Source organism: Branchiostoma lanceolatum, chromosome 8 (genome assembly GCF_035083965.1).
Source record: "Branchiostoma lanceolatum isolate klBraLanc5 chromosome 8, klBraLanc5.hap2, whole genome shotgun sequence".
NCBI classification, from domain to species: Eukaryota; Metazoa; Chordata; class Leptocardii; order Amphioxiformes; family Branchiostomatidae; genus Branchiostoma; species Branchiostoma lanceolatum.
In genome coordinates, this window is record NC_089729.1 from 16,716,643 (window position 1) to 16,743,734 (window position 27,092).

A 27,092-nucleotide genomic window follows, 5' to 3' on the forward strand; every position below is an offset into this window, starting at 1 on the left:
TGTATTTACTATTTGGATCATCATAAACATACAACTAAGATGTCCCACTATATCATTTTATTTGTCCTTTCATTCCACAATAAAAAAACATCTTAAATCATAATAACTTCAGTCTACTTTCCCCCATAAGACATGCACACCAACCCTTCATAAACTTATAGAATACATAGAAAAATAAAGGTAGCATTTCTCTTGAAATGAATGGTTTTGAACCACCATCTGCATGCATATAAACACCATTAACCAAGCAGTATCTTTGTAGAGGACACCCAGGGTCATACACATATATATATATCTCTAGCTGCACTGTCTGTCTACTCTTTAATAGATACATGTATTCATTACCCAAAAAGAATGATCCAACCGAGACAAACAATTCTCCATGTTCAAGCTTGCAAGATAAGATTGACTTCTAAAAGTGTTGCATTCTGATGCCAATGCTTGACAATAATGGACCTCGTTTTCATTTCCTTGAAAAAGATTTTTCTGAGGTGATAGTTGGATTTTAAAAACGACTTATTTGATCCCAATGAGCTAAAGCAAATAAAACAAACCAGAGCAGCTAGCTTATAGCTTATGTTTTCTGTACACGTGACATATATTGATATTGCCAAGATATTGCATGCAAGTAATAAATGATGTTACAGCTTAGATCTTCAAGAGATGAATAACAAAATTGTGCCACATGTTAGTGGATATTTCCACTGTTCAGAGCAATCATTATACTTAACTGTGGTGCTTAGTTCTCCATTTTTCATGTTCCTCTTTATGATAGTCACACAAAGGTGGGCAAAATACATCTTTGGATCATTTTCATCATGACTTATTTCCTATGAAAGCATCAGTCAACATATGATTTGGACTAAAGGCACTTACGATGGAAGATTCTGTCTGCTCCTTTCTTACAAATAAATAGTAGTAAGTTTCCAGCCACACAAAATGTGGTGATAAAAAGATGGTAAAAATAGACAAAGATATGAGTGAACAGGTGATACTAGCGGACGAGAACCTGAGTCAAAACAGATTGGTTTCTTCTTTCCAATCCAAAGAGAATGTCACATAAAGTGGTGATTTGGTTGAGGAATGACTGACTTTTGACTTGATGGATTATAGTTTTGTTGAGCTGTCATAGAATGTATTTCATCTAAATACAAAATATGCAGTAATGCATCTTACCATGCTTTCTGAAATCAGTAAAAGTTACAAACAATAGACACATGTATCATCATATTAACATGTAAAAGGAGTTATTTTCCCATTTAGTAATTGGGTAATTAACTGTATCCCCAAACATCAAATGAAAGACTTTCTCATGACATCATTATATTTTCCCCTCAAATACAAAATATAAATAACTCCCAAAATACATTTGATTGCACCAAAAAAGAAGCAAATTTAAAACACCCAAAATACACTTCAATTCCAAAAATAGTACTGCATTTTCCCATTTTGTTATGTGTGATTTAAACCAAGAATCAGAACAAAGTTATACTCTTAAACCCTCTTTGTTCAAAACATACAAGTAATTTCAGAGATCTCCGATGTATTTTTTTATAAATACTACACAGAGTTCACAAAAGTTTTCATTCTCCCCTCATGTAATGGAGCAAGTAATCTTTTGTCACATTTGCATCCCCAGCTATCGAAAATGTACATAGAATCTGCAAAGAGACTGTTTTTGCTATTGAAGACTGCTTTCACTGAGACTACTTCCTATTCCAAGTTGTGTCGACAAACTGGAGAACTATGGGTTCCTCAACTCTGTTGTGGCAAGACTTGGCCTTTAGTGACCCTCCTTCTGTAGTATGCCATGAACTCTGAACCTGTAGATACAGGTGTAGTCTGGGTTGCCATGGTTACTGAGGATGCGCAGCTCCACTATCGGGTATGACTTGACATCAGTGACCTACAGGTGTGCAAGGATGTTGCATCAGTACCTGGTTCAAATCTTACAGTGACATCAACCAAGTGCTCTTTAAAATCATTTGATACTTTAAAGACAGGTCAGCTTTTTAAGAAAATGATATAACAGTACCCTATCTTAAAAATTTAACAAGAACATTGTCTTAATCTGAGTTTTTCTAAAGTTTGCAGCACCAATCGATCAAATTTCAGCATCTTTCTACGATAATTGATATCCAGTAATGCAAATAAAACAATTAGAATGAAGTCCCCCTACCTGTACAGGAAAGTACTGCAGAGCACCCGCGTTGTCATCATATGTGTAGTTTCCCAGCAGGTCTCCCTCAGCCTGAGTTTCATCCTCCAAGCCCTGGACAACGATTTGGACAAGCTGTTTAATATCCAATCAGCAACAAACTAGATGACTCTACCTTTTAGCAGTAGCTGTCAAAGTCAGCTCACTTTCTAAATAGTTCATGGACAATGGATATGTTTTGGTTGATGACAATTATCAATGACACAAATAGATTTTCAAAAAGTTCTAAACTCACGTAGACAGTGAAGTCCTTTGGTGCACTGTCAATTTGACCGGTGGGAGACAGTGACTTGGGGATGTGCTCTAGTGAGAAGGACGTTGGCCTGACCACTCCGGACAGCTGAATGACCATGTAACCCTCGCTGCCTCGGAATGCCCAGCAGTTGCCTGGATGGACATCAGGCTGGAGAAAAGATGACCAACTTTGATAAATCAATCAATAAAGAGAACCAGACATTGCAATCAACAAAAGTCTGAATACAAATCAGTAGAGTAGGATTTGAAACTCGTGATCCAGAACTACTTGACCATTGTTTGCTATGGACAAACGTGCTACGTATATATACTGACCTGTATGACAGTTCTTGGAGAGTTGGTCTTGTACCAGAGAGGGATTCCCAGAATGCTGAGCTGGGCGGACTTGGACTCGTAGGTCTCAGTACACCGTAGTGACAGGACACTGCCACCTAGTATGGGAAAATCATGAAACATCAAATATCTGGCCCTTACTTCTTCTCTCATGAACTCAATGAAAAGCGGCCTGCATGCCGATTTGAGCTTCTCATGAATAAACAAAGGTTCTAACAAACATAAACTTGGTGAAAATACAGAGATCAAACCTTAGTATTATGCCAGACTATTGTAGCGTGCATAGTCCAGTGACAAGCTCCTCTCAATTCAGCCCTTGGCTATGAAGAGACATTAGTCTGCCTAACCAATAACATATAAAAACTGCATTGAGTTCATTGAGCTAGACTGGTGCAAGATCACTGTCAGTTTTCTCACCTGCAGATTCCAGGGCATGGTCCACCATTCCTGTCTTGTCAGCATCATAGATACCAATGTGCTTGTTTACAATGGCTCTGATCCTCTGGAAGAATAAAACATGGAAGAAGTGAAGAAATTTTGCAAAATACATATGAGAAGTTGAAGATATGTCTAAAAACACAACAGCTGACCTTTTCCTCAGTGGCTAAGTTCATGCATTATTGTAAAATAATAAAACAAGAAATCAAATAGTTTCTTGACAAATCATAACAGAACCATGTCCATTTCAGACATTACATGCTACACTCTCGGGCACATGGCATGCTCAGGTTTCTGATTTTTGACCATCTGTTAACGGTCACTTCCTGGCAGCCTGCCTAAGAAATTTGGAAGCAGGCCAGCTCAACCTTCACATCCTGCCAGTGTCCGGTTACAACTCAGCCAGGGAACAAACTACTCGGACACCGTGCCAGCGGGAACAAACTTAGACACACACCAAAACAAACAAACAAACAAACACACAGACCAAAAGCAATACCTCAATTCTCACAGAGTAATAAACGAATTACCTCTTCGTCCACTGCCACCTCCCCTGCGCTGGTGCGGCTCACGCTGGTCTCCACCTTCAGTTTCTGGGAGACGTTCTCCGTCACCCTGGACACGATGTCGCTCACCTTGCTGTCAAAGTCCGACTGACCCACAAAGCGTGACTTGAGCCAGCTGACCAGTGCAGACGAGTCCTCCTGGAGAGCCTGCTGGACAGTGATGGACAGCTGCTGCTCAATCTGTGTGACAGCAGGTAGGACAGAGAACAAAATCATTACTTTCAAGGTCATGATCATACCAGGATTGTTGAACAAATAGTTACATGTTGATGAGGAAATTTTTGATAAGAAAACTGTAAATCGAATTCACAATCAAACTTCACTATTCCAGTGTACCCTAAATCTTGAAATGTTTGCGGTGGTTTTATGTCATAGTTTTGGTGCGAATTCGTGACACTACAAATATGCCTTTTCATTGTATTTCTGTTACTACCGTATCTATTGTTTCAAACCGAGAAATTAAAACACAGCAAAAATCTTCTTTCCCCTTCTACTGTGAAATAAGTAATGTAAGTAAATTACAACACACAAACTGTAGTAATCTACACTGCATACTTGTCTGAAATCACATTATAAGCACTGATAATAGTGGAACAAAATTACTAAACTTTAAAGGCACCCAGAGCATTTTATGTGGGTTGAAAACTGGAAATATTCTAGTTATGTAATCTTGTAATGTAATGAAATTGACATTTAACGCCACTGTTAACCACATTTGCGTGCGGATTTCTTATCAAAAGTGCTCAAAGGCGGCACAAAAATAAGCTACATGGTGATCTTTTAGTTTCACGCGCCTAGTGTAAATAGACCGATACCATGGCCCTGCCCAACTCCGTCAAAGCGTAGAAATGCAAAATTAAAACATAGAAATGCAAATATTGATGAACATGCAGTCACTCTCTCATTGGTCGAACCGCTAATTGTGATGCACAGTCAGGATCAGTCTATTAGGGCTTGAATTTTCTATCAGTTCTTACCACACATCGACATCGTACCTTTGGTCCTTTAATGTCGATATATAATGGTATAGTGTTGTTGAAACTGTGTATGTGTACAAATGACTAGAAATTGGAGTTTTTCTATTCAAGTTTTAATCCTCATAAATGCTCTGGATGCCTTTAAAGGGAAAGGCATTCTGAATCAGTGAAATACTAAATTAGGACAAAGCAATAAGGTTGAGAAGAGAAGTGGTAGTTACCAGTGAGATGTTCATGCTGTATTTCTTGAGCTCCTGGTGGTACAGGTCAGACTGCTGTTGTACCCGCCCCAGCTCCATCTTCAGGGAGGCCAGCTCACTCTCCAGACGATGGATGTGGTCTAACATGTCTGAGGACGTGCCCACTCCACCACTGGTCTCACTGAGGGGACAGGAACCTTCGTTACCACACCTTAGACTTCAGAAGTTTTTACACCAACTTTACACTAGAGGCGATTACAAAGTCAGAATGCTCAGCAATGTTTAAAGACAAAGAACACATTTTTGTAACCCTTTGTGTTGTAAAATCAAGAATCACACAAAAGCAATTCTAGTGACTTAAGGGTCACCTCTACTCATGCCATGAGTATGGTAGAGACACTTTCTGACCATAAGATAGAGTTAATCAATGGAATGCTGATCCATTCTGAATTATGCAAAAAATTAGTGATTCTGATAATATCTTTGGAAACATTTGTACAAGGAATGTTGTACATATTGAATTGTTGTTTAGCAATGCTTTTTAAGCATAGAAAGGGTCCGCTGGTCATATCTTAATTCTGACGTTTCAGTTCTTGCAAGGTCTTCTTGCTGGGATACATTATATAGAGAAGCAACAAGGAACATTTCAACTCACACATTGATTTTCTGCTTAGCCTCCACAAGTTGTTTGGTCAGGTCCTGGAGAGAAAATGTGAATACCATCAGAAAGAATGTGAATACCATCAGAAAACATGCAAAAAAAAAGCATCTACAATTCCTGAGCTAAATTGTTTTCTTCACAACTGGTCATATCTAAGAGCTCTAAGTCTAACCTCTGAGTGGGTGTTGATTGTCTGCATCTTGATCTCCAGCATGGCCAGCTGGTTCTCTCGTTCGGTGCGTAACTTGTCCAAGTCTGCTAGGATGGCCTGGTCCTGGACAGACACGTCCTTACGGAGGCCCTCCATGTTTTCCTTCACGATCGCCGTGATAAGAGCGATGATCTCGTCTTTATTCATCCCTCCAGCCAGTGCTGCTTCTGACGCACCTGTGATAAAATCCATAATGAGGAAAATTTTTAAAGGGCACCATGGACATGTACTGTACATCTGCTTGCAACCTTTAAAGGACCTGCAGAAAACACAAGGCTGCAAAAGCAACAGTTGTCCATCTGCTGCAAAAGTCTGAAGCACCACACCCTAGCCTGGAATCCAGTCTTGTTAGCTTTAGTCCACTTCCAGAGGTCCCTGAATGGAAGTGGACTAAAGCTAACAACACTGGATTCCAGTCTACCACTCCCTGCATGCTGTCTGAAGAAAAGAACTTGTTATACCACAACCTTACACCTGCAAAGCCAGCAATAGTGTTAAGACCACTTCAACAACATTGCTTGCTTTATGAACAAACAAGGCATTCATCTGTATCAAATGTGTCCGAGACACAGTTCTTCAATTTGTAAAAAGTTTTACAAAATTTGCTGGTATGGTCTTACTATACAACCTGTACAGAAGGACATAATACACATTATGAGAACCGTCAACATTGTTTCCAACTATATCGGCCTTACCACCCAAATATATCATGACAGCTATTTACTTTGCAAAAGATTGTCAACACGTCTAGCCTCTGAAGCTTCAGCTGTGGGTGGATTTGAAAGATTTATTTCAAATAATTGTACCACTTTGTAAAAGGCTGCAAGGCATTTATAGTACTATAAAAAGTGTCCCACACCAAACGGAACACTGAAAATAAAGATCTTATTTGGAGTAATAATAGAAATCAACCAGCACAGGGAACATTACGTAACTAAGGAGGGCCCAACTTGCATTGTCTGAACCTTTCTCCAAGCATAAGGTCAGAATTGTACAGTTTCACCTCATTAGAAAAAAAGCTTACTTTTTGCATTAAAAACTCCTTCTGCTTCAATGGTATCTCCTCCAGCTGCGACACAAGGATTGTAACATCTCAATCAGCATGGTAAGGTCTATTCAAGTTTGAATTTTTTGGAAAAAAATATCATCAATCCATGGTAAAATTCTTGACAGTTGTGACACTTTAAGTAAACTTTGGATAACCCAACACAACATACATATATATCAGAAAAAAGGGGACTTTCATTGTTTGAAACTAAATTTGATATCAATGATTTTCATTTGTCCCCCTCCCTAGCCATATTGTTGATATACCTACTTTGTTGTGTGCCAACTGCTGGCTCTGGGATGCTGGGCTGGGAAGACTGCTCCCATTTCTTCACCACGTCAGCGACAGTTGCACTCAGCCTCTGGATCTCTGTCCGCATCTCCGAGCGGATCTGTTCCGCCCTGAAGTCATTCAGCACCTGAAGAGAAGAAGTCAAGATTCTAAAAAAGGGCATAATGACTAAACATGTAGATATAACTATCTTCTTCTCCTTTATGCAACTATCTAAAACAAAGGAACTTATTTATAAGCTAAATATATCCCACTTGTATCTAAACAAACAAAACTCTTGTTTTAACTGCAATACCTAAATTTCACATAAAATGTTTTTAGCAATGCTGTTAAGTACTTTTAGACCACATTAATCTGATTTGTTGTTTCCCGGATTTAAAAAAAATGATGCTAAATTTTAAGTCCAACTTGGAAACAGAGCTTGAGGATTGTACCTTGGCACACACAGTTTCAGGGAATGACTATACATGTAGTAAAGCTTCCTCCCACTAGGGTCACACTGAGGAAACAAATTTAGTAAGCGATGAAGACGAAATCATGCAGAGGACTAGGATCTGTTTTCGTCTTCATCGCTTACTAAATTTGTTTAAAATGTCATTGAATCAAGGAAATGATTTGGTGTGGCATTACCACAAACCAGGGCTCGAAATTCATTTTTGGAAATAGGTGCACTGGTGCACCCAACCCAAAAAATTAGGTGCACAGAAAGAATTTTGGGTGCACCACATAGAATAAAGTTGAATGTCAGCAAAACATAATTACAAAGTTTAACGCTCTTAAGAACTTCAATCTGTAGTTCTATAGCTAACCTTAAAATTTCAAACAAGTAATACATCAAATAAAGTACAACAAAAGGTTATATTCATATTTCTGATACTTACATTTCAATAATATTCTGTATACCTAGTGTACAATAGTGCCTTTAATCTATAGCCTACAAAAATATCTAGGTGCACTGGTGCACCCACAGTCAAAAATTAGGTGCACATCTCCAATTTTGGGTGCACACAGGTGCACATGCACCCACTATTTCGAGCCCTGCCACAAACACATACTGTTATCCGCATAACAGTTACATATAGGATAGCTATGTCTCAATACTAAAGTAGAGTCAGGTTTATTTTAGCATAGCTAACATGCATGTCATGCTTCATCATGCACCTTTTCATGCATAGTCATGTGTAGCCCACGTACGGGTGCACCGGCTCCTGTTGAAGATGACCAGGGCAGCCAGGCCAGCAGGGCTCCAGGGGCGGACGCCACAGAACTGACAATCCCTGTCAGGAAACTCAGGGGCCACAGATAGTACAGACCTGGGGAAAACCATTACAACATCATCATTTTATTCCGAGTTACTCTTCCACATCACATCAGATCATCTGTACCATCCTTATTTAAAACACTCATCAAAGACAGACTGAAAACGGACACAAACAGGTCTATACAGAAGTGGTAGCAAATTAAAATTGATGTATGTAAATATGTATATATTATGTAATATGATGTGTATTTCACAAGTTCTAATGTAATGTGTATGTTATGTGTGATGACTCCAGGAAGAATAAGGAAGTTCACTTGCTTATACTTCACTAATGGAAGTCTTTTAACAATAAACAATAAGTATCTTGATGTAGCATCTTTAAAGTCCTGTCCTATCTGACGATTAATATGGATCCTAAAAACAATTCCTGGACTAAACCTTTTACACAATCTGATTACTTCTATTTCTTTATCTACTGTAAATACATATACTTTTGCACTGGTTTTATTTTATGTTATGAGAGAAAATGAGATTTTTTGCTGTGTTTTAAATTCTCAGTTGAAACAATTCTGAAGTAAAGAAGTCATACAAGAGAGACATCAATTTGTAGTGGATAGGTCACCGCGAAATTTGCAAAAATAAAACCACCGCATAAGTTTGAAGATTTACAGTATTTCCATACACTTTTTAAACTACCAACTTATCCTCCTTAAGGAACAAAACTGATGCTGGTATAATGTGTATTACAAACTTAAGTCAATAAGTTATAAAGAAGACTGACCCAGCAGCAGCAGTAGCAGTAACAGTGGCAGTAACAGGAGTCTGAAGGGGAAAGCTCCTACACCAACAAACACTGCTCCCTTCCTGTTCATGATGGCGTTCTTCAGGATGGTTACTCTGGTAGGATAAAACAGACATGACATTGTTAGTATTTTCAGGAGGATGCACATGATGGAAGCCTTCCAGAATCTTTATCTCTGTTACAGAACCCATCCCTTCGATTATTACAATTACCAGGGTTCGAAATACAATTGAGTAACTTGCAATTTGCAATTGATTTTCTAGATTTGTAAGTAAAATTGATATGAACTTGCAATTTTGCAAGTCAAGAATACAATTTTGTATTCCATGAATGCCTGGGAACAAGCTACTCTCATTACACACACACACACACACACTATCATCCCATAAAATTAAAATACACTAAATTTTGAATAGATTACATGTAAAGTGTTTAGTCTTCTGTTAATAAGCTAACATTGCAACTTAAATTTTCAAATTGCAAGTAAAATTTTTGCCAACTTGCAATTTTGCAAGTAACCCCAAAAAAGTATTTCGAACCCTGAATTACTATAAAAGTAATGATGCAAAAAGACTACACTGTGGACTAACTTGCTCATTTGGTTTCTTTTAAAAACATTTTAAGGAACCAAGTTAAGACAGTTGTGAACCCACCTGGAGAGTATCCAGGCATCCAGCATCATGACAGTGGTGACGAACCAGTAGACAGGTGTTCCCACCAGCCACCACAGCCACCAGAACAGGCCAACTGCGGGACAGACACATGAAGAACATGGGTTAGCTTCTCAATGGCTTGGCCTTGTTTAATTCAATCTCAAAGAAAATGATAAGATACACTATTGTGTATGCCAATATACAATAGTCTCTTAGACATTGTTACATTATATACACACAGCAGAACAGCTTTGTACTGATCCCTTAAAACTGTTGTTAAAACAAGCAACAAAACAGCCACCTTAGAAGAGCAGAACTTGCCCCCAGCCCTAAACATAAGACTCACCTACAAGAGCAGACCACTATACCTTAGGTAAGGCCACACAGACAAAATTTTGTAGTTGCCATCCTTAAGATGATTACCTAGCCTATTGGATACATCATACACCATTGAAGATTTTTACAGCATCTTCCTAGGCTCGTGGCCATTAAATTGACGACTAGCCTCAAAACCCTGCGTCCCTTAAGCACTGCCTCCCAAGCTACATCTACTGCATAGAGTTTTGCATCCCACAAAATATGCAGCCCTATAGTCTACACAGAGAAACAGATCACCTATGCCTGCTTGCTTACTTATCATCACATTTTTGTACCTTTCTGTTTAGACTGAGACTTTAACTTTCCAACAGACACTCCTAAAAAGTAGAGACAAAACATCAAACAAACTCTTCATCAAAAATACCCATATTTTCAAACATTGTTGATAAGTACCAAATCTTAATATTCAAGACTACTAAATTTGCATTATACGTTCTGTGGAGCACATTGAACTGTTCAATAATTCTAAACAAAAGGCAACAATACAGTGAATACATACTGAAAGGCATTGTTATCATCTGCCATATGGTAAGTCCACCAGCTGCTTCGCTAGCACTGTAGGCTGAGTCAGAGTAGTCTCCATACTCCCCATCAGACTCGTAGGATAGCCTGTCCTGGGTGACAGAATCCGACTCTGCAGACAGACAATAAAGGGATAGGCAAATATGGTATCTGTCAAACTGTAGAAGCCTTCATCTTCTTAACTGATTATCGTAAGCAGATAAGTTCATGCCATAAGAAAACCAGCTTTTTGTGCAGTTGTGGAACATGGTCAACATGTTATGAATGATAAAAAATATCTTGCACCATATTAATATGAACAGAGTTCATAAACCGACACAAAATATGAACAAAACACTAAGGAAAAGGCCAAGAAAGGTTTTTGTGAGTGATCCCCAACAATATTTCCAGGCCTGACAGTGTGTCTTCTGTGATAAAAAAATGATAACCATCTGAGAGTTAGTTTATTCAGAAAAGAATAACCTAAAGAAAACAAGTTAATATAGAACAAAGAAACACAATGTTGGGTCAACTTTGTAACTAACTAACTGACAGAATTGCTCACCAGAGGAACCTTCCTCATCTTCATCTAGTCCTGTACAAAGGGTGATTCCAAAAATGTTTTAACTCTCAAAAACAATGGCTTGCACATTAGACTGATGGACATTTGAAAGGAAACAAGAAATATTTGGTAAATACACTTTGATTCTTATACTGAAACACAGACACATTACAATTTCCAGTCGAGTCATTCTGCATAATGATAATAATATGATTCTCCATCAGAAAAAAATTATAAGTTTGCTACATACTTCTGAAACAGTATGGAAGTTAAACACACTTCACTGCCAGTGGACTAGCCCCCTGCTACAGTGATTGCACCACAGTGTGGCCCAGGGCTATGAAACGGAGATGGGAACCGCCCTATACATCAATAATGGTGTGGGAGGATTTTAACTTTTAACTAACTGTGTAATCATTTTCCTCCAATATTTACCAGTTATTTTAAAGTTGCATAAGAAGAAGCCTACTTCAACTTGTAATACAAGTTCAAATGCTTATCTCTTTGACTTTACTTTAATTGCAACAACACAATACAATACACCAGGCAGCAAATTCTGGTGTTATTCACCACACAAATACAAAACATATTCTATACAACACTAAATGTTTATCTCCACTGATAAATTCACTGTACATACCAAGACTGGAGGTCACAACTTACCATATAGTTTGGAGAGAGTCTTCTCCGAAGCCATTGACTTCTCAGTTGTGCCGTAGATGGACCCAGCCATGACGTCCTTGCTGGTGTGCCTCTTCCTGGCCCTGTTGGTACTGCGGGACTCTTTAGTCTTGCTTTCCGAGTAGCTGTAGGAATCCCCCGTAACGCTGTCTTCAATGATGGAGTCATCAAACTTAGACCTGAGTGCAGAGTGAACGGATATGATTCCTTTGTGGTATCCTCCACAGACTCTGTAGACTTAGACTCTACAGTGCACTTTCTCCAAAGAAGAAGTCAAATCCCCCCCCTCCCGAGAAGTATGTAAAAATATCAGATAGGTATATAAATTAGACATCTTTATTTTCTTATATTACAGTATTAGTGTGTTCCCTTGCTATTAGCCACGCATAAGTTTGCAAGTAAAGCATTCACACAGTTTCTAGATGTTCTTTGATCCTCTCACACACTACTCATTTGTTGCTTTGTCTACCTGTATTTCAATAATTTGTGACTTGTGACAGTTGTCTACCACTCTAGATCTGTATGTAACCAAATTCCATAAAGAAAAGACATAGATTAGGTTGTTGGCTTTTCTCTTACTTTGAGCTGCCCCTTAGTCCTCTTCTCATCATCTTAGGAGTGTCATAAGCCTCCTTGAGGATGTCCAGGTCCTGTACCTCTGCGACCTCTTGTCTCTCCTGCCACCCCAGCAGTGATCGCACCTTCCGCAGAACGTAGATGGGGAAACGGTAGCTCCCACTGACAAAGAAAACAATGTTATTATTTCTTTAGCACTGGTGAACTTGGATTGGAATATAATTTGCTTTATCAGACTGAGTCTCTTTGAAATCCTTTTGTTTTAGTTAGTTCCAACTACATATACATACTTCCAAGTGATGTGTTGCAGACTTACCTGTGCTCAATGAGCTTTCCACCTTAAACATCAGGCTCCCTTTATTCTGCCAATATTTTGGTATATTCAGTACATATTGTCTTAAATGTCATACCATAAGACAAAAGATCCTTTTAAGTTACTTTTGTATGACAGTCAGTAATATTTGTTGAAATAAGATCAATTCAACGTAAGGAATTGCTGCCTATTAGTTATATGTTTACATAATGTTATATGTTATACAATGTTTTGTAGAAGCATCATATAAATGTATGCCAAAGGTATCAACACTGCTTATTCCATTCAAGTTATCATAAAGTAAGTCAAGCTTTGGTAAACAGAAGAAACACCGAATTCTGTTACAAGTGTTAGTAAGCATTGGTATCCAAATCAAATAGAAGCCAAAGATGTTGATATAGTATAAAGTACAGCGTAGCCAGAGTTTATCAAGTTATAAAGCCTCCACCTATACGAGCAATCAGACTTCCGTCTACAGACATATATCATAATTATTCTTTATACAAAAGATGTCCAGAAACAACTGCAGAGGTTTATCATAGAGGAGAATTGTCACCAGAATTTATCATAAAATGAAACCTTTGGGTATAATACTTGACTACTAATCAAAAGATCTTGAAGGCAAGAAGACCTATATGTACTACAAAAGGCTGAAAAGTACAGATAGACTGTATGGCTTAGAAGTTAGACGTACATGCTGTGTTTTCTTCAAGAATGCTACAAATGGGAAACATATATGTATACTAAATATCATGTTTTTCGAGAGCCCTAAGCTATTTGTTGGCTTATAATATTGTAATAAATTTAAAACATGCTTTGGAACAGATGACCCTGAGATCCCATTGAATAAGCACCACAAGAGTAAAGACATACCTATACTGTATACAGTATAGTACTGACATGCATTTCCTTGTCCCCTTCATAATCATAACCTTAAACCCAGAGAAACCCTAAAACGTATGACATTATCATACCCCAGCACACGCCTGACGATACCGGTCTTCTCATATACCTCAACATACTCGCCATTATCACCCACAGATAAATTTGCGCTGGGGAGAAAAAAGGATGCAACATTTCAATCTAGGTTATTCTAACCACGCTATATCTAGGTATCTCTTCTTCAGCTTATTTTCAACAGCATATCTTCACTTACATGGCTAAAGTTATACTTTAACCTATACAGGCTATAGCTACTTTTTCCCCAACAAAACTTGTCCGAGATGTAAAAACACATCCAAATGACTTTCTTTTAACATGCAAATCAAAACTTTTAAGCTAGCATATCACTTTTCAAAACCAATGTTGACTAGACGTTAACACTGTAAGAGTACATATGAGTAAAGGTGTATGTGTTTTCTCCTTGACTGCCCTTTGTAAATGAAGGAGGTTAAAGAGTAAATTAACCCCCTGGGACAACAAACACTACAGGGGTAGGGTCAACAACCTTATTTACAACTTCACACCTCTTTGAGAACGACCTCAATAGACTTCTGCTGTGCTAAATAGAGTCCTTTTAGCACGATAAACATTAGCTGAATACACACTACTTTCTTGATCAATGATTGGTCATGGAAGAAGTATGGTTCCTTTCAAAGACCCTTTCCTATACAGAAATACTTTGTCAAGAATATTCCTTTACACTGATAACTTCTATATACAAACTACCAAAAGCTGGAGTCAGGATATCATAGCAAACCTTCCTTCCTTCATTCCCAACTTGGAAATATCAAGGAGGTTTTATATAGAAGGAGAGCGGACGGGCAAAGTCTCTATTGTACTATCCGTGATAACGGGTGTGAAAAGTCAATGTCGCGTCAAGGTGCGAATTACCCAATATGCATACACCCCAGGCCGAACGCTTGGCGAATTTGCTTTGTTTTCAACTGTGGAACAACTTTGATATTTTTTTCAGTGACTTTTGATCAGGACTTTGAAACATTTGGGTTACAAGAATACAACGTGGAAAATGATCTCTCTAACGGCGAGAATCAAAGCACTGCGGCAACCAACGCTGCCGCCGACAGCCGCGGTACATATGATTGCGAAGTCTGTGAGAATATATACAAAACTGCCGGATGGCTTGAAAAACACAAGTCGTAGAGAACAGTATTTTTCATTTTGTATATATGCCGACTGAGGAGAAATTACAAACTTAGCTTGACTTGGCTCGCATTACCATGGAGCCCAGACTATAGCTAGTACCGGGTCGCTAGCGATTTCCTTGCGGCGGCCGGGAACAGTCAGTCCGCCCGGTCTTAATCAACGCTCCGGCTAGAACTCCCCCGACGACGGCATCGGCGGGCTTGGAGTTTTCGGTTGCCGAAGGGATTGGGGGGAAGGAACCGGCTAAAGAAACCAGCTAAAAGGCCGATAAACAGTCTGGATCCCAGGGTGGGCTCGCATATACCTTCTTCTGTAAACATGTCAATCGGGAGCCGAAATAAATCGGCCTAAAAGTCTCCTAAGGAAACACATAGCTGTCCAAAACATGACCGAAGAATCCATGGATACGAACCAAGGACCTCCATGCACGAACGGGCACGAAAATCATACAAAAAGTCACTCCCAGGTGCCGGAAAATCTACCCAGGTTCCGTTGACCAAAACTACAAATTTGGAACGAGGACCCCTTCAGCTACTCAGAAAAAACAGAAACTTACCAAAGAGAAACGATACAAATTTTTTGTGGCAACATGAAATATAGGTATGAATCTATATTTCTGACGCTAAAAAACAGAGACTTGTCAACAAAAATGACCAAAAACTCGCCCTAGTTTGTCGCACGGCAAAAATTCAAGTATCCAGATGACCGCCATTTTGTCCTCGATCGAATGATGACGTCAGCCGAACCCTACCAGGTGTTCCAAATAAGGAAATCGTCGGAAACCCGAGGCATCTCGGCTGCCGGTCGGCTCAAGCTCGGCACGTGTGACGTCATGCCGAAGCTCCTTTGAATGAAAACCGCGATTCACGCATCGGTTCAAAGACGGCGCCGCGCCAGCTATACACAATGGGTCGCAGCGGGGTGAAACAAAAGGACCCAGCGGGGCGCTAGCTCGTCCGCTCTCCTTCTATATAAAACCTCCTTGGAAATATCAACAATTGTGGTAAAAGACAACATCTATGTTTTTCATCCTAATATCATAACAGAACGGACAAAAAGCAAGTTGACCTAAACAACACAATGCACAGAAAACATAGAACAGAACAAACTTCACTACTACCTACATGTACATTGTGTGAGGATTCTGTAGGGATCTACATGTAAGTTTCAGCGAATCATCCAAGTTGCAAATTGAAGTTGGTAGGTACAACCAGACTCCACCAAATGACAGAATGTGTACATTCTGTAACAATGATTGTATAGAAGATGAAATACATTTTATTTTAGAATGCTCACTATACTCAGACATGCGCAGACCCCTTGTAAGTTCCATACAATTAGACAAGAAATATGCGCATCTTACAGATAACCAGTTATTCACATGTATCATGTCTTCTAGAAACTACAATATGATTGAAATTGTGTACAAATGCTTCAAGAAGAGAGAAGAGACTCTGTAAATTTAGATGGAATATAGCACAATGTTCCTTTTCTTTTACTTCATGTTACCTAATGCATTTAGCCCATGTTGGGCATGAATATGCAATAAAGTTCATTGTCATGGTCATATATTGTGTAGGAAATTCATATTCCTAATCTAGTTTGACAACTGGCATGGAAAGCCAAAACACGTGTGGCCATGACACTGCACAAGTGGCACCCAATCATAGTGGTTTTTGTCTCCCACAAGATGACAGGCTTCATTGATATACTGAGAATTGTGGTTGATTGGAATGGGGTATTTGTACAGTAACAGAGGGCAACCAATTTGTTCGTAGTATACTGTTTCAAAAGTTAAGAAAACCAGTTTCTTCAAAATCATCTAAATTATGGAAATAGGAATGTCGGAGAAAGATTTATTTACGTATACATTTAGGAAGTTTAAGTTCAAAACAGGTCCGATGTATATCCCATATTTGGAGTGGACCAGTTCTATTTTCAGATACATGAACAAGCCTCTTGTAGATCTCTGGAATACTCATCAAAATGCCAGTGGCCATTCTCAAAGTCCTTTGCCTCATAGAGATGTACAGTGTACATACTCTACTACTGTACATACTATTTACATACTTTCTTGTCCAATGTCTTCAAACAAGGTGTCGCAAACTAACTGTACTGTAACATTAAAACACAATTACCATAACACTTCATACATGAACTTGACACTTTTGAATCTTGATACATTTTGTTTGTACATGTAGATGTCATTCTTTCTTTGTATTATTATTACAAGCCCTAACAACAGAGAAAGTACCAGTGTGATAGCCAGCCCCCCCAGGTCAACCTGTTGATATGTTGGGAATGTTGTCATCATTCTGGGACAGTACATTTTACTATCTACCCCTGTGGTATATGTCATCACTTGGGTAAGGTCTGAAACCTCTACCACACAGACGTGACTTGCTATAGACATAAGCTGGCCACAAGAGCATGCTATAAATCCAAAGTAAACATAGACACCTGCATGGGCTACCATCTTTACAGCCTTGCCACATAAAGTAAGCAGCAAATCATTCTTAGGATCGTAAACTGTCATCACCACCAGAGAACCTTTTGTATGGTATTCGAAGACCTGTTTCACCTAATAAGAGCTTTCACATTTTAGAACAGGTTTGGAATATCTTAGAGCTACCATATACCTACATGTAGTTGCTTATATCCTTTTTTACATACACCTTTTTGATTTTATCTACTGCATCAAGAAACCTCTAAGCTGTGAATTTCTTCTATACTTCAACATAATGTGACAGTAATGTTTTAAGTATATCGCAGTATATTCCAATGTTTAACAACTTCACGGCCATGTGTACACGCTTTCTCCAAAATAGATATAAGTATGTACACATGACCTACATTGTATTACCAGCTACTGTTTGAAGGTTCTGCAAATATAGCAGCAACCATCATGCTGTTGAATTTGAACAGCCACACCCTTTCTACCATGTACATGTACATGGCCTTTGGAGTACAGCCAACCTTCCAGATCCTTCAACAGAGGAAACTGATTATGTCTAAGTAGGTCATTTCTAGAAACAGACATCACCTTTGAGCTTCAGCCAATGTTTATCTTAAATGCATCTTTTCAATTACCATCAACTGTCAAAACATATGATTAACATCTCCTAATTTTTTAATTTCTTAGATAAAATTATGATAGGAGAACCTGAAACTATTGGAGCAACCAGCTCAACATTGCACTTTACTGAAGGATAAAAAGGAAAATTGTGATTATGAATATGATGGACAGGGATACAGATATCCATCTGGTCATGATCATGAAATGCCTTTAGTAAGACTATAATTTCCAGATGTCTCTTAAAATTCTTACTAGTACTAGTAATACTAGTACTGTATCTATTTCCCAGTTAGAAAGAAACAATGACCAACTTATCTATGTGCAGTTACATACAACCCAAATCAAGTCTAGTAGTAGTATCCATGTTGTCCATATGGAGAGAAATATAAATCGACAGATGCCAAAAGAGGAACAGTTTGTACCATCAGACAGATGGAGGTACATGTAATATGGCAGCCTCCACCATCCCTTGTGGCATTCAAATTCAGTAACTGCAGAGGTCATTGTGTGGGGGTCAGTGATGATAAACACTCACCCCATTCAGGTTTTGCATTCACATGCAAGTTGATTTCAAATAAACTGAATACTGAATACACACTGACAAAACCAGCTGCCTTGAAATTATAAATCGGTCTTTTATGTCAACACTCTACAACAAAGGAAAATTAGACAAATCTCTTAGACAGGTCACACATATTTCTTTTTCGGATACCAAAATTGCTTTGTACAGTTAGCAATCACACTGTCAGTTAAAAAAAAAACACTGCACAACTATTACTGTATTATTAGCAAGAAGTCATTATACATGTAAGTGATCATACCATAACACGGTATTTATCAAGTAATAAAAGGCAAACACAACAACATTGGGCAATTTGGGAGAAAGGACAGGTAAAATAAAATCTTAAAAAATGGTCAAGATATCTATTAGGTATAAATAAAGTTCAGATGGATGAAGAATTAAATTTACCAAGATTATCCGATGAAAACTAAATATAACAATGAAGGTCAGAGAGTGAAGTAATAACTTTGGCACTGAGATCTGGGGGAGAGGGAGGATGGGCTCTGAGGGGAGGACGTTATGTTGCAGGAGGTTGGACGCAGGTACACCATATCGAGAGGGCATTCTAGAGAAGAGCTTACCTCTCAGAATAGGTGTATCCTGTGTCCTGGTAGTCTTCTCGTGATCGGCTACATGCGTCATAGACGGGTGGGGAATAAACATGCAGGAAAGAGAAATCCATTTTGGCAGGCAGTCAGTTACAGCTACATTTTCCAATACCCCAAATTGTCACACACCGAGGGGTCCATTATACTGTACATCCCTTCTGCATCCTCCCATATGGCTTTACATGTGTGGCAGTCAGATGGAGGATGGAACACCAGGTGACCGCTACAACGTAACACACCCACAGCACATATAGACTGTGTTTCTGATCGTATAGCACACCATAAATGACATGGGGGGGGGGGGGGATTTAAATAACACGTGCTTATTGTGTGCGTTGCCTCTAGCAAATCCCCGTCTGCCAGGGGCACGCCAAATATTCTGATGGGGCCAGCTGTGGGGGAGAGCAGCCCAGCAGCCAATCACGGCTCAGTACTGGGGTCACAATGAATATTAATGAGTATAACACTATTGGATACTGCTAGAGGACAGACGCTTAGGAGATGGTCGGATGTCAGGCCCCTTACTTCATCAATCAATCAATCAATCACTTTCATCACTTTGTAGAAAGAAATTTCAGACTTGATTTAACATTTGGGCCATGCCAAGAAGTAGGATATTTCACATTCTTCCATTCCAATAGGTATGGTCTACTGCAGAGATAGGTACCTTAATAAAAATATGATACATACATTGTCATTTCTTAGTTAACGACTTAAACTAAGATTATACGTATACACATACAAAACTGAAAAGATAGGCTCATAAAAAAGTAATGAAATGCACTGTTCCAGCTCCTGGAATTGGGAAACTGAGTTCTGTGCAAATGTCAATGAATTTAACAGTGATCTTTTCATTTTTGATAACAAAGATCCACAGTCTGTCTCAAATCTGTCAATAAATACGTCAAATAATGATTCAATGTGGTGTTGAATGGTACTCAACTATTCAGCTGAAGTTGTTCCTAATAACTGATCTGCATACTCAGCATAGGCACGTTTTGTAGCAAGTTTTCATCAGTCTGGGCAGAGACATTCTCTTTGGAACTTTGTTCTGCACAAATTAATGATGCAAAGGGCACCGACACCCTTCAACAAACACTTAAACTGGGAGCCTTTTCAGCAGCAGTGACATGTTATGGTCCATTTAAACTTGACATGACCTTTGCTTGAAAGTTGAAACCAAATATTGTGGGCCAATACAGGTCCTGGAGCTCTGTCAACAGGTGACGCCTACCCTGAACAAAAAAAAAAACACACCCACACAAAGTCAACATTCCCCATCTCCCAGTACATACCTCTGTTCCACAGAAGTGTGGCCACCTTCCTCCTTGCCGACAGTTGCCGTGGTTACTGTGGTTTCCTTGGTAACAAAACTGGAGGGAGCAGCAGCTTTCTTGGGCGTCGACGCTAAGATGCCACCTGTGAGTCCAAGACCTTTGGTGGTAGCGTGCTGGGAGGATGTTGATGTGTGAGTGATGACGTTTTCTGTGGACGTGAGCTGTCTGGACGATGATGATCCTCGAGAAGAGCCACGTTTTTGAGAAGACCGAGAACCAGAGCTACCGACCACGAGCAATCCGGAGCTCCGTCCACTTCCTCCTTGTATTAAACCTGAGCCGCCGCTATACAAGGTGGTGGCTGATTGGGTGAGGGCCGTTTCAGAGGTAACACCTGTTAATCCAACTCTCTCCGATGAGGAAGATCCGCGACTTCCGCTCTGAACGACGCTTCTCCGGCCGCTAGATCCACGAACCGAGGACGCAGCGGAGCTACGGCTGCCAGAACCTTGTGTGTAGGACGTGGAGCCTTCCCTTGTTGAACTCTCAGACTGTGTTGTGTCGGTAACCACGAACTGGGTTGAACTTGAAGTACCACTTGTAAGAGCAGAAGAAACTGTGCCACCCACCAACAGTGCACTACTTCTACCACTCCGGTTGCTACCGCTACTGCGACCACTTCCGCTCCTTGTAGAGAGTGCGGCACTGGTTAAAGTATCGCCGACAGTGGCCTGGCTTGCAGAGCTAGACACAAAGAAATGCAAACATTACCTTTTATCAATATCTCAAACAAAGGCATTTTAATGATCACTGAGTACATGGCTCACTGAACACAAATCAATGAACATTCTTGATTTACTGCCAAAGTTTGAACACCCTGTAGACATAAGACTGTTAGGTGCAGAATGCACCAAACGTTCTATAGCAAGGTGAATATGTTAACAATGGAACAAAACAACAGATCAGAACTGTCACAGAAATTCAAGTCAGACACCTGCAATATACAGTCAGTTGTTGATTCACTTCATAAGGCCATGTTGATTTGATTATGATTTATATGGATAACATCCACCGATGACCCCAAAACTGATACGCATGCGAGTAAAGAAAATGTTTGGCGAAAAAGTTACCTTCATTATGAGGTCATGCAGGAAGGAAGAACAAAACACACTAAGTATGGTATACTGAAATATACTTAGTTCTTCATTTTTGTTCTATCAAAAGTTCTTTGACTTTAATATTCTACGACATTAATATCCATGTTCCGAAATATTTTTTTTGCAATTCACAGCATGTATTTTCTCATTTTGCAGCTGGTTTTTACAATTTACAGAATGGCCAAAAATGTTGAAACAACAAAAACAACGAAATAGATAGCGACTTGGTTATATGTTAGAAACGGACGAAACTTGATGCATACGGATGTCATCCATATAATCAAATCAACATGACCTAATTCTGTAAGAAATGCCAAAGCATACCAATCGATTCCAGTATGGAATAAGGAAACACCTTAAGGAAAAGGTACATGTGACATACCTTTCTATTGCACTGCTAGAAAATCCGTTGACAATTCCAGAGCTGCCAGCAACTGCAGTTGTTTCGGACTTGGATTGCCTGGTGGACATATCAAAGAACGATATCAAACTTCTGAATGATCGCATATATTTTTTCAGGTTAATGGTCAAACTGGTGTACAGCTAAAATGTTTCTGCTCTTATTCAGACAGGTCTCCAAGTTAGGAAAAATGTATGGTTTCCAAGGAAATTACTCTGTTGTAGAAAGAATCAGCAAATATAAAAACATCCAGTGAAAAAAGAAGGATGCGGGTGTTTAGTTATATATGTATAATGTCCAAAAAATTGTATGTTTTGATACATATTGGAGTTAGTTTTGATTATTATCTATACAAAATGTACATTATATTCTTGTAAGTCGATCCTTGAAGCATTCCTCAACGAATACCACATAAGCTGCCATGAGATACAACAAAGATGGGGGCTGACAAAATTTAACTGTGTGTATTCATGGTGCATACCTCTACATGTTCTCCATGTATACAAATCACCATGTGGATGACAGACACTCTAATGGGACATGCAGGCATGGTTGGTATTATCTTTCATCAGTTCACAGTTAGAAGGGCTTTCCTTTGTTACTTTTCTTCTCCACAAATGATGGATGCAAAGGACAGGCTTTGCCAGCCAATTCACCATGTACACATGCCTGATTGAATTACCTGTATCTAAAGGACATGGGGGCCATAGTTCGATCCTAGCTAATTTCTTCCACATTCCAGCTGCAGTTAGGACTTAGTAACATACTGCTTTGAAGCTATTATTTCAAACTGGACAACTTTACTTTTTGATACTTCATCAAGCAACAATGACAATGTTTGTTCAAATTAGCAGGTACAACAGCTGTTGCAACTAGGCTTCTAGCTTTTTATCATTTACATAGTTGTTCACAGTTGTGTTGCTACAGTTTATAGTTGCATTGATATAAGGTAGCTCTCCTGCATCAAGCCGAAGGGTAATGAATAATTAATTAGGGAAAGTGCTCATGACTTCCATACTAGCAGTCAAGGTCACCCTTTCAAAGTAAGACCTAAGGACCTAAAATAAACCTGTCCAGTGAACCATTTTCAATTTGAATACAAACGAAGCTATACATTACATCCAACCTTGTGCATGTAAATATTGTGGAAGGTACCCAGCATCCAATGTTCTTGTAAGAGCAATTCCAGCTGTTTGTTTTGTTTCTAAACATTGTCAAAATACACCATGTAACATTATCAGTAAATCCTACATTGCCATACCTAGAAAACATTGTTTGTTTACTTTTATTGGTTTGCTCTCAAGGAGTTCACAAGCAATGAAAAAGTAGTCTGGGAAAATATGTGAAACAAATCTTACAGGCCTGAAATGATCTAGATTCTAATAGATCTTATTAATAGAATTTTTATGTAGAAGAAATTATGTGAAGGAATCCCAAGAGGTTTGTAAGCAGCCCCTTGAGATGTTTAGGGACTGACAAGTGGACATGCCCTGACAACTGGGTGACTTATGGGTGCAGCTGTAAGACATGTGCAGTGTTTGGTAGGGGGAAGGGTGTGTCAGGCTGTGTGGGTTGGCCTTCTACAGTTGTTAACCTTTGACACTATGATACACACGCCAGGAATTTGTAGACAGGATGCCAACGATTTTCCCTCCAGTTTTAAAACATGGTGGGCCAGATAAACAAGAGATAAAATTCAACATCAAAAAACATTACTTTTGCCATCTAAAGAACTGCATAAGGTTCAAGCTAGAACAACTGTGTAAAAATACCAGCTCTTTTCTAGAGCAAAACATTTGACCTAGCATACCTGGATAAATCTCTAGATCTGCACATAGATTACTTTTGATTTTAGTTTGTGGCCGTTAAATCAAAGGTCATAATTTGAACTTTTACATGCATTTCTTACTCCATTCACAATAGAGAAGAAATGGGTTCTTTAGGGCGGGACTAGAGCTAATCTTGGTTGCATCTCAGGCTATTTCCTTTGTACTACTAGAGTCCATTCCAAGTCACCACAAGCCTAAAGAAAGAGGGTTTTATAATAATATTTGTTATCATTTTTAAAAACTTGACTGACAATAATATTTTTACAAAAGATTGAATATTGTAAAAATATGAATTAGTTTGAATTCAATTAGAAATATTTCTAAAGTTGAAATCACATTCAAAATATTTCAAAAGTATCAAATCTCTTACACAAATAATTACAATGAATTGAACATATTTCTAAATTATGACAATGACAACCCTTGCAGTGACTTGGAATGGACTCTACTAGTGACCTAATAACAGTGGAGAAAAGGCAGACTTGTGCTGCCTCTTCACTTATCTTTTTTCTTCACTTATCTCTTCACTTATCACCATTATCTAATTGCAGCTTCCCTGAGGAGGGCATATTGTTGTGGCACCTGTATAAATGGGCATGTCATTACCTGTATGCCTTCTGGGACTGTAATGTGAGGGGGGACGCTACAGACTATCTTACCTCCTAGTACACAAACTGGTTTGACAACTTACCTGAAAAATCTCAACAAAAAACCCTGTCTCAGACTTTGCATATTACTATGGTGCAACTCATGGCAAGTCCATACATGTTACTAACCACTTGGCCATGGACGTCACTACATAATCTTGATTTAATACATTATGTGTTACTACCATAACCTGTCAGACCCTAGAGGTTTTGCCACTTTTAGACATGATGACATTGCTGACATATGTCAGTTATTCAAGGAAAGACCTTCACCATGGCTGACCTCTAGATGGTTTTGTACACTGAGCACTTGAGGTGACAGTACGAAAATGACACAGAAGTGATCCTACAACTGGTTCAAATGAAGTTCCTAGTGTTTAAATGGCTGATGACACCCCAGGGCAAATTCGGTTTACCATATCATACAGAGTGGTGGACACCAGCTAGTTTTCGACACATCTGTTGTACCAAATGATAGACATTGATTGGATAAACAATGCTATACAAATAGCACTTGGTGGGGGGGTTGTAAGTGCCTTCAGTTTACTGCATCACATGTTACCAATATCGTGATAGTATTAAGAAGAGAGGTCAGAAGTTTGGCTGTAATGCAAACCAGACAACCACAGAAGGCCTGCATGGCTTGTGGATGTCCTAACCAGGCAGGGGACATTTGTGGAAGCCCAGGAAATTCGAAAGGGAACAGCAAATTCTGAGTATGCTGCAAAATGTAAATACTGTACACATAACTTACATAAATGTAGATCCACAATATCACAATCCTAAGGATTCAGTCTTACCAGTTCTGAGATTCGGAGGTCATAGTAGAAGTGGTGATGACTGTTGTGGACGTTTTGACAACAGACACACTCTCCTTGGATGCCGCCCTCCCACCCTGAAGACTCATGTGGCCCGAACCAGAACTGGCAGCACTCTTCCTGGATCCTGAACCACCACTTCTGGTGCTCCTGTTGGAACCACTGCGACTGACATTTCCTACTACTACAACTCCTCCAGAAGAACTTTGTGTGAAACTGGCCTCGTAGGATGAGCTTGTATTCTTCGCATTTTGCTCGTTCTCATAGCTGGTGTTGAGGGAAGTGTTCTTGGAAGAAGAGGTGGATCCATAGCCACTGCTGCCCTGGCTGGTTCTCTGCCCAGTACGACGAAACTGCGGTGAGTAGATGACTCCACTCCGAGTCTTCGACCTGCCCGGTGGCTCCACAGCACTTTCACTTGCCATGATTTGAAAGGGAAAGTGTCTAATCCGACAGCAAACACTGCACTATAGTACTCCACACAATGTCTGATACACTCTCTTTACAGGAAGGTAAGGAGAAATTAAAGAGAGGAGTGACGCTTGTGCAGCGTGACAGAACAGAGCTGTCTGCACAATGGGGGTCACCAGAAGGGACGCCACCAGACAAACAAACCCAGGACTGCCTCAGGCATGGGGGCTGGCTGTCATTTGCATGCAAAATAGGACATGGCACAGGCAGCCTCAGTTTCACCCAGCTGTCAATCAAACGATCAAGCCACACCCACCTGGGAGAGACCATGTGACAAACCCAACACATGTAAACACAGGAACTGTAATGCTTGTCCTTGATGCCAGAAGACATAATATTTGACACTTGTCTGATTAAAGTAGCCTGAACGCATTGCAAAAAATGTCCTATGTATGTCCTTATCTAAATTCATTGCATAACACATAAGGAAGGACAATGACTGTCTGAATTATTTATACAATTGAGTTGAATTGAAAACATTGTGTGTCTGTATTTGCATCTGAAGCTCTTGCAACAAGCTTTTCCTACTAGTAAATGATTATCATCAAACAATGCAGAAGGTGAATCGGCCAACCCCTGTATGGTGATAATATGCTGTTTTTTCACAAGAGGAAGCCATGCCATCACCTTGTGTAAATGTTTACACCTGTGGCGTGTATAAGTGGGGAGTGCGTATAGAGACAATAGGCAGCAATCATTAGAACAATAACAACAAAAATTAGCATGATTAACATCCACTCCATTCAAAATGATTTGTGGTATCAAATTTTTCTGAGGCCCCCAGTTCCAACTTTTTGTAGTTCCCTGAAACAGCCATCATTTGCCATAGGGTCGTGTTGTTAAAATATCTATTCCTGGATTGTGTTTGATAGGTGGAATTTCGTAATTCTATTCTTTAAAAATCACACAAATGTGAGAAATTAAGACATGTGGTTAAGAAGTGTCTTTCTGAATTTTAACCACTTCTATCACTCGAACAAATGTCTACTTACTCAAAATAATTGGGACTTTCTACAGGATTAAATCACAGTGGATTTTTAAATCTTTATGGCAGCGGCATTGACCATTTCTTGTTTGACCGGCATAACCCTGGCTGAATCAATATATTCACAAAACAGCTATATTTATCTGTGGGTGTCTGACTTATACTCAACACTAGAATATAAGACAGTTTGACTTGACATAAAAATAAAAATCGTCGCTAAAAAATCATCTC

At 39.2% G+C, this 27,092-nt stretch overlaps 1 protein-coding gene across 8 annotated transcripts; it reads right to left on the reverse strand.

Annotated features, from left to right (window-relative positions):
- Window positions 1-42: 42 nt before the first annotated feature.
- On the reverse strand, window positions 43-26,058 carry LOC136439834 (SUN domain-containing protein 2-like). Of its 8 annotated transcripts, none has more exons than XM_066435458.1 (24): window positions 25,388-26,058; window positions 22,094-22,171; window positions 20,573-21,298; window positions 19,251-19,298; window positions 13,900-13,977; window positions 12,616-12,774; window positions 12,019-12,215; window positions 11,359-11,388; window positions 10,792-10,926; window positions 10,568-10,609; window positions 9,915-10,008; window positions 9,241-9,356; window positions 8,393-8,511; window positions 7,178-7,325; window positions 6,884-6,928; window positions 5,821-6,035; window positions 5,643-5,686; window positions 5,009-5,168; window positions 3,775-3,990; window positions 3,224-3,308; window positions 2,789-2,904; window positions 2,454-2,621; window positions 2,180-2,272; window positions 43-1,906 (listed from the first exon to the last, which is right to left on the reverse strand). In XM_066435458.1, exons 1-24 carry the CDS (start codon window positions 25,828-25,830, stop codon window positions 1,784-1,786), a joined length of 3,678 nt encoding a protein of 1,225 aa, XP_066291555.1. In that variant the 5' UTR covers window positions 25,831-26,058; the 3' UTR covers window positions 43-1,783. The 8 variants fall into 8 exon arrangements, with proteins under 8 accessions (XP_066291555.1, XP_066291553.1, XP_066291559.1 ...); XM_066435456.1 differs by having other exon boundaries at window positions 8,360-8,511; XM_066435462.1 differs by lacking the exon at window positions 19,251-19,298 and having other exon boundaries at window positions 8,360-8,511; window positions 25,388-26,057.
- Window positions 26,059-27,092: the final 1,034 nt, after the last annotated feature.

What these genes read in the sequence shown, in the direction of transcription:
- LOC136439834 (XM_066435456.1), bottom strand. Translation starts at nt 25,830, where the DNA reads ATGGCAAGTGAAAGTGCTGTGGAGCCACCGGGCAGGTCGAAGACTCGG. An exon ending in ACCTCCGAATCTCAGAACTG is followed by an intron (nt 22,172 to 25,387) that starts GTAAGACTGAAT and finishes TATGTCCACCAG; the next exon opens with GCAATCCAAGTCCGAAACAA. An exon ending in TGCAGTACTTTCCTGTACAG is followed by an intron (nt 1,907 to 2,179) that starts GTAGGGGGACTT and finishes GCACACCTGTAG; the next exon opens with GTCACTGATGTCAAGTCATA.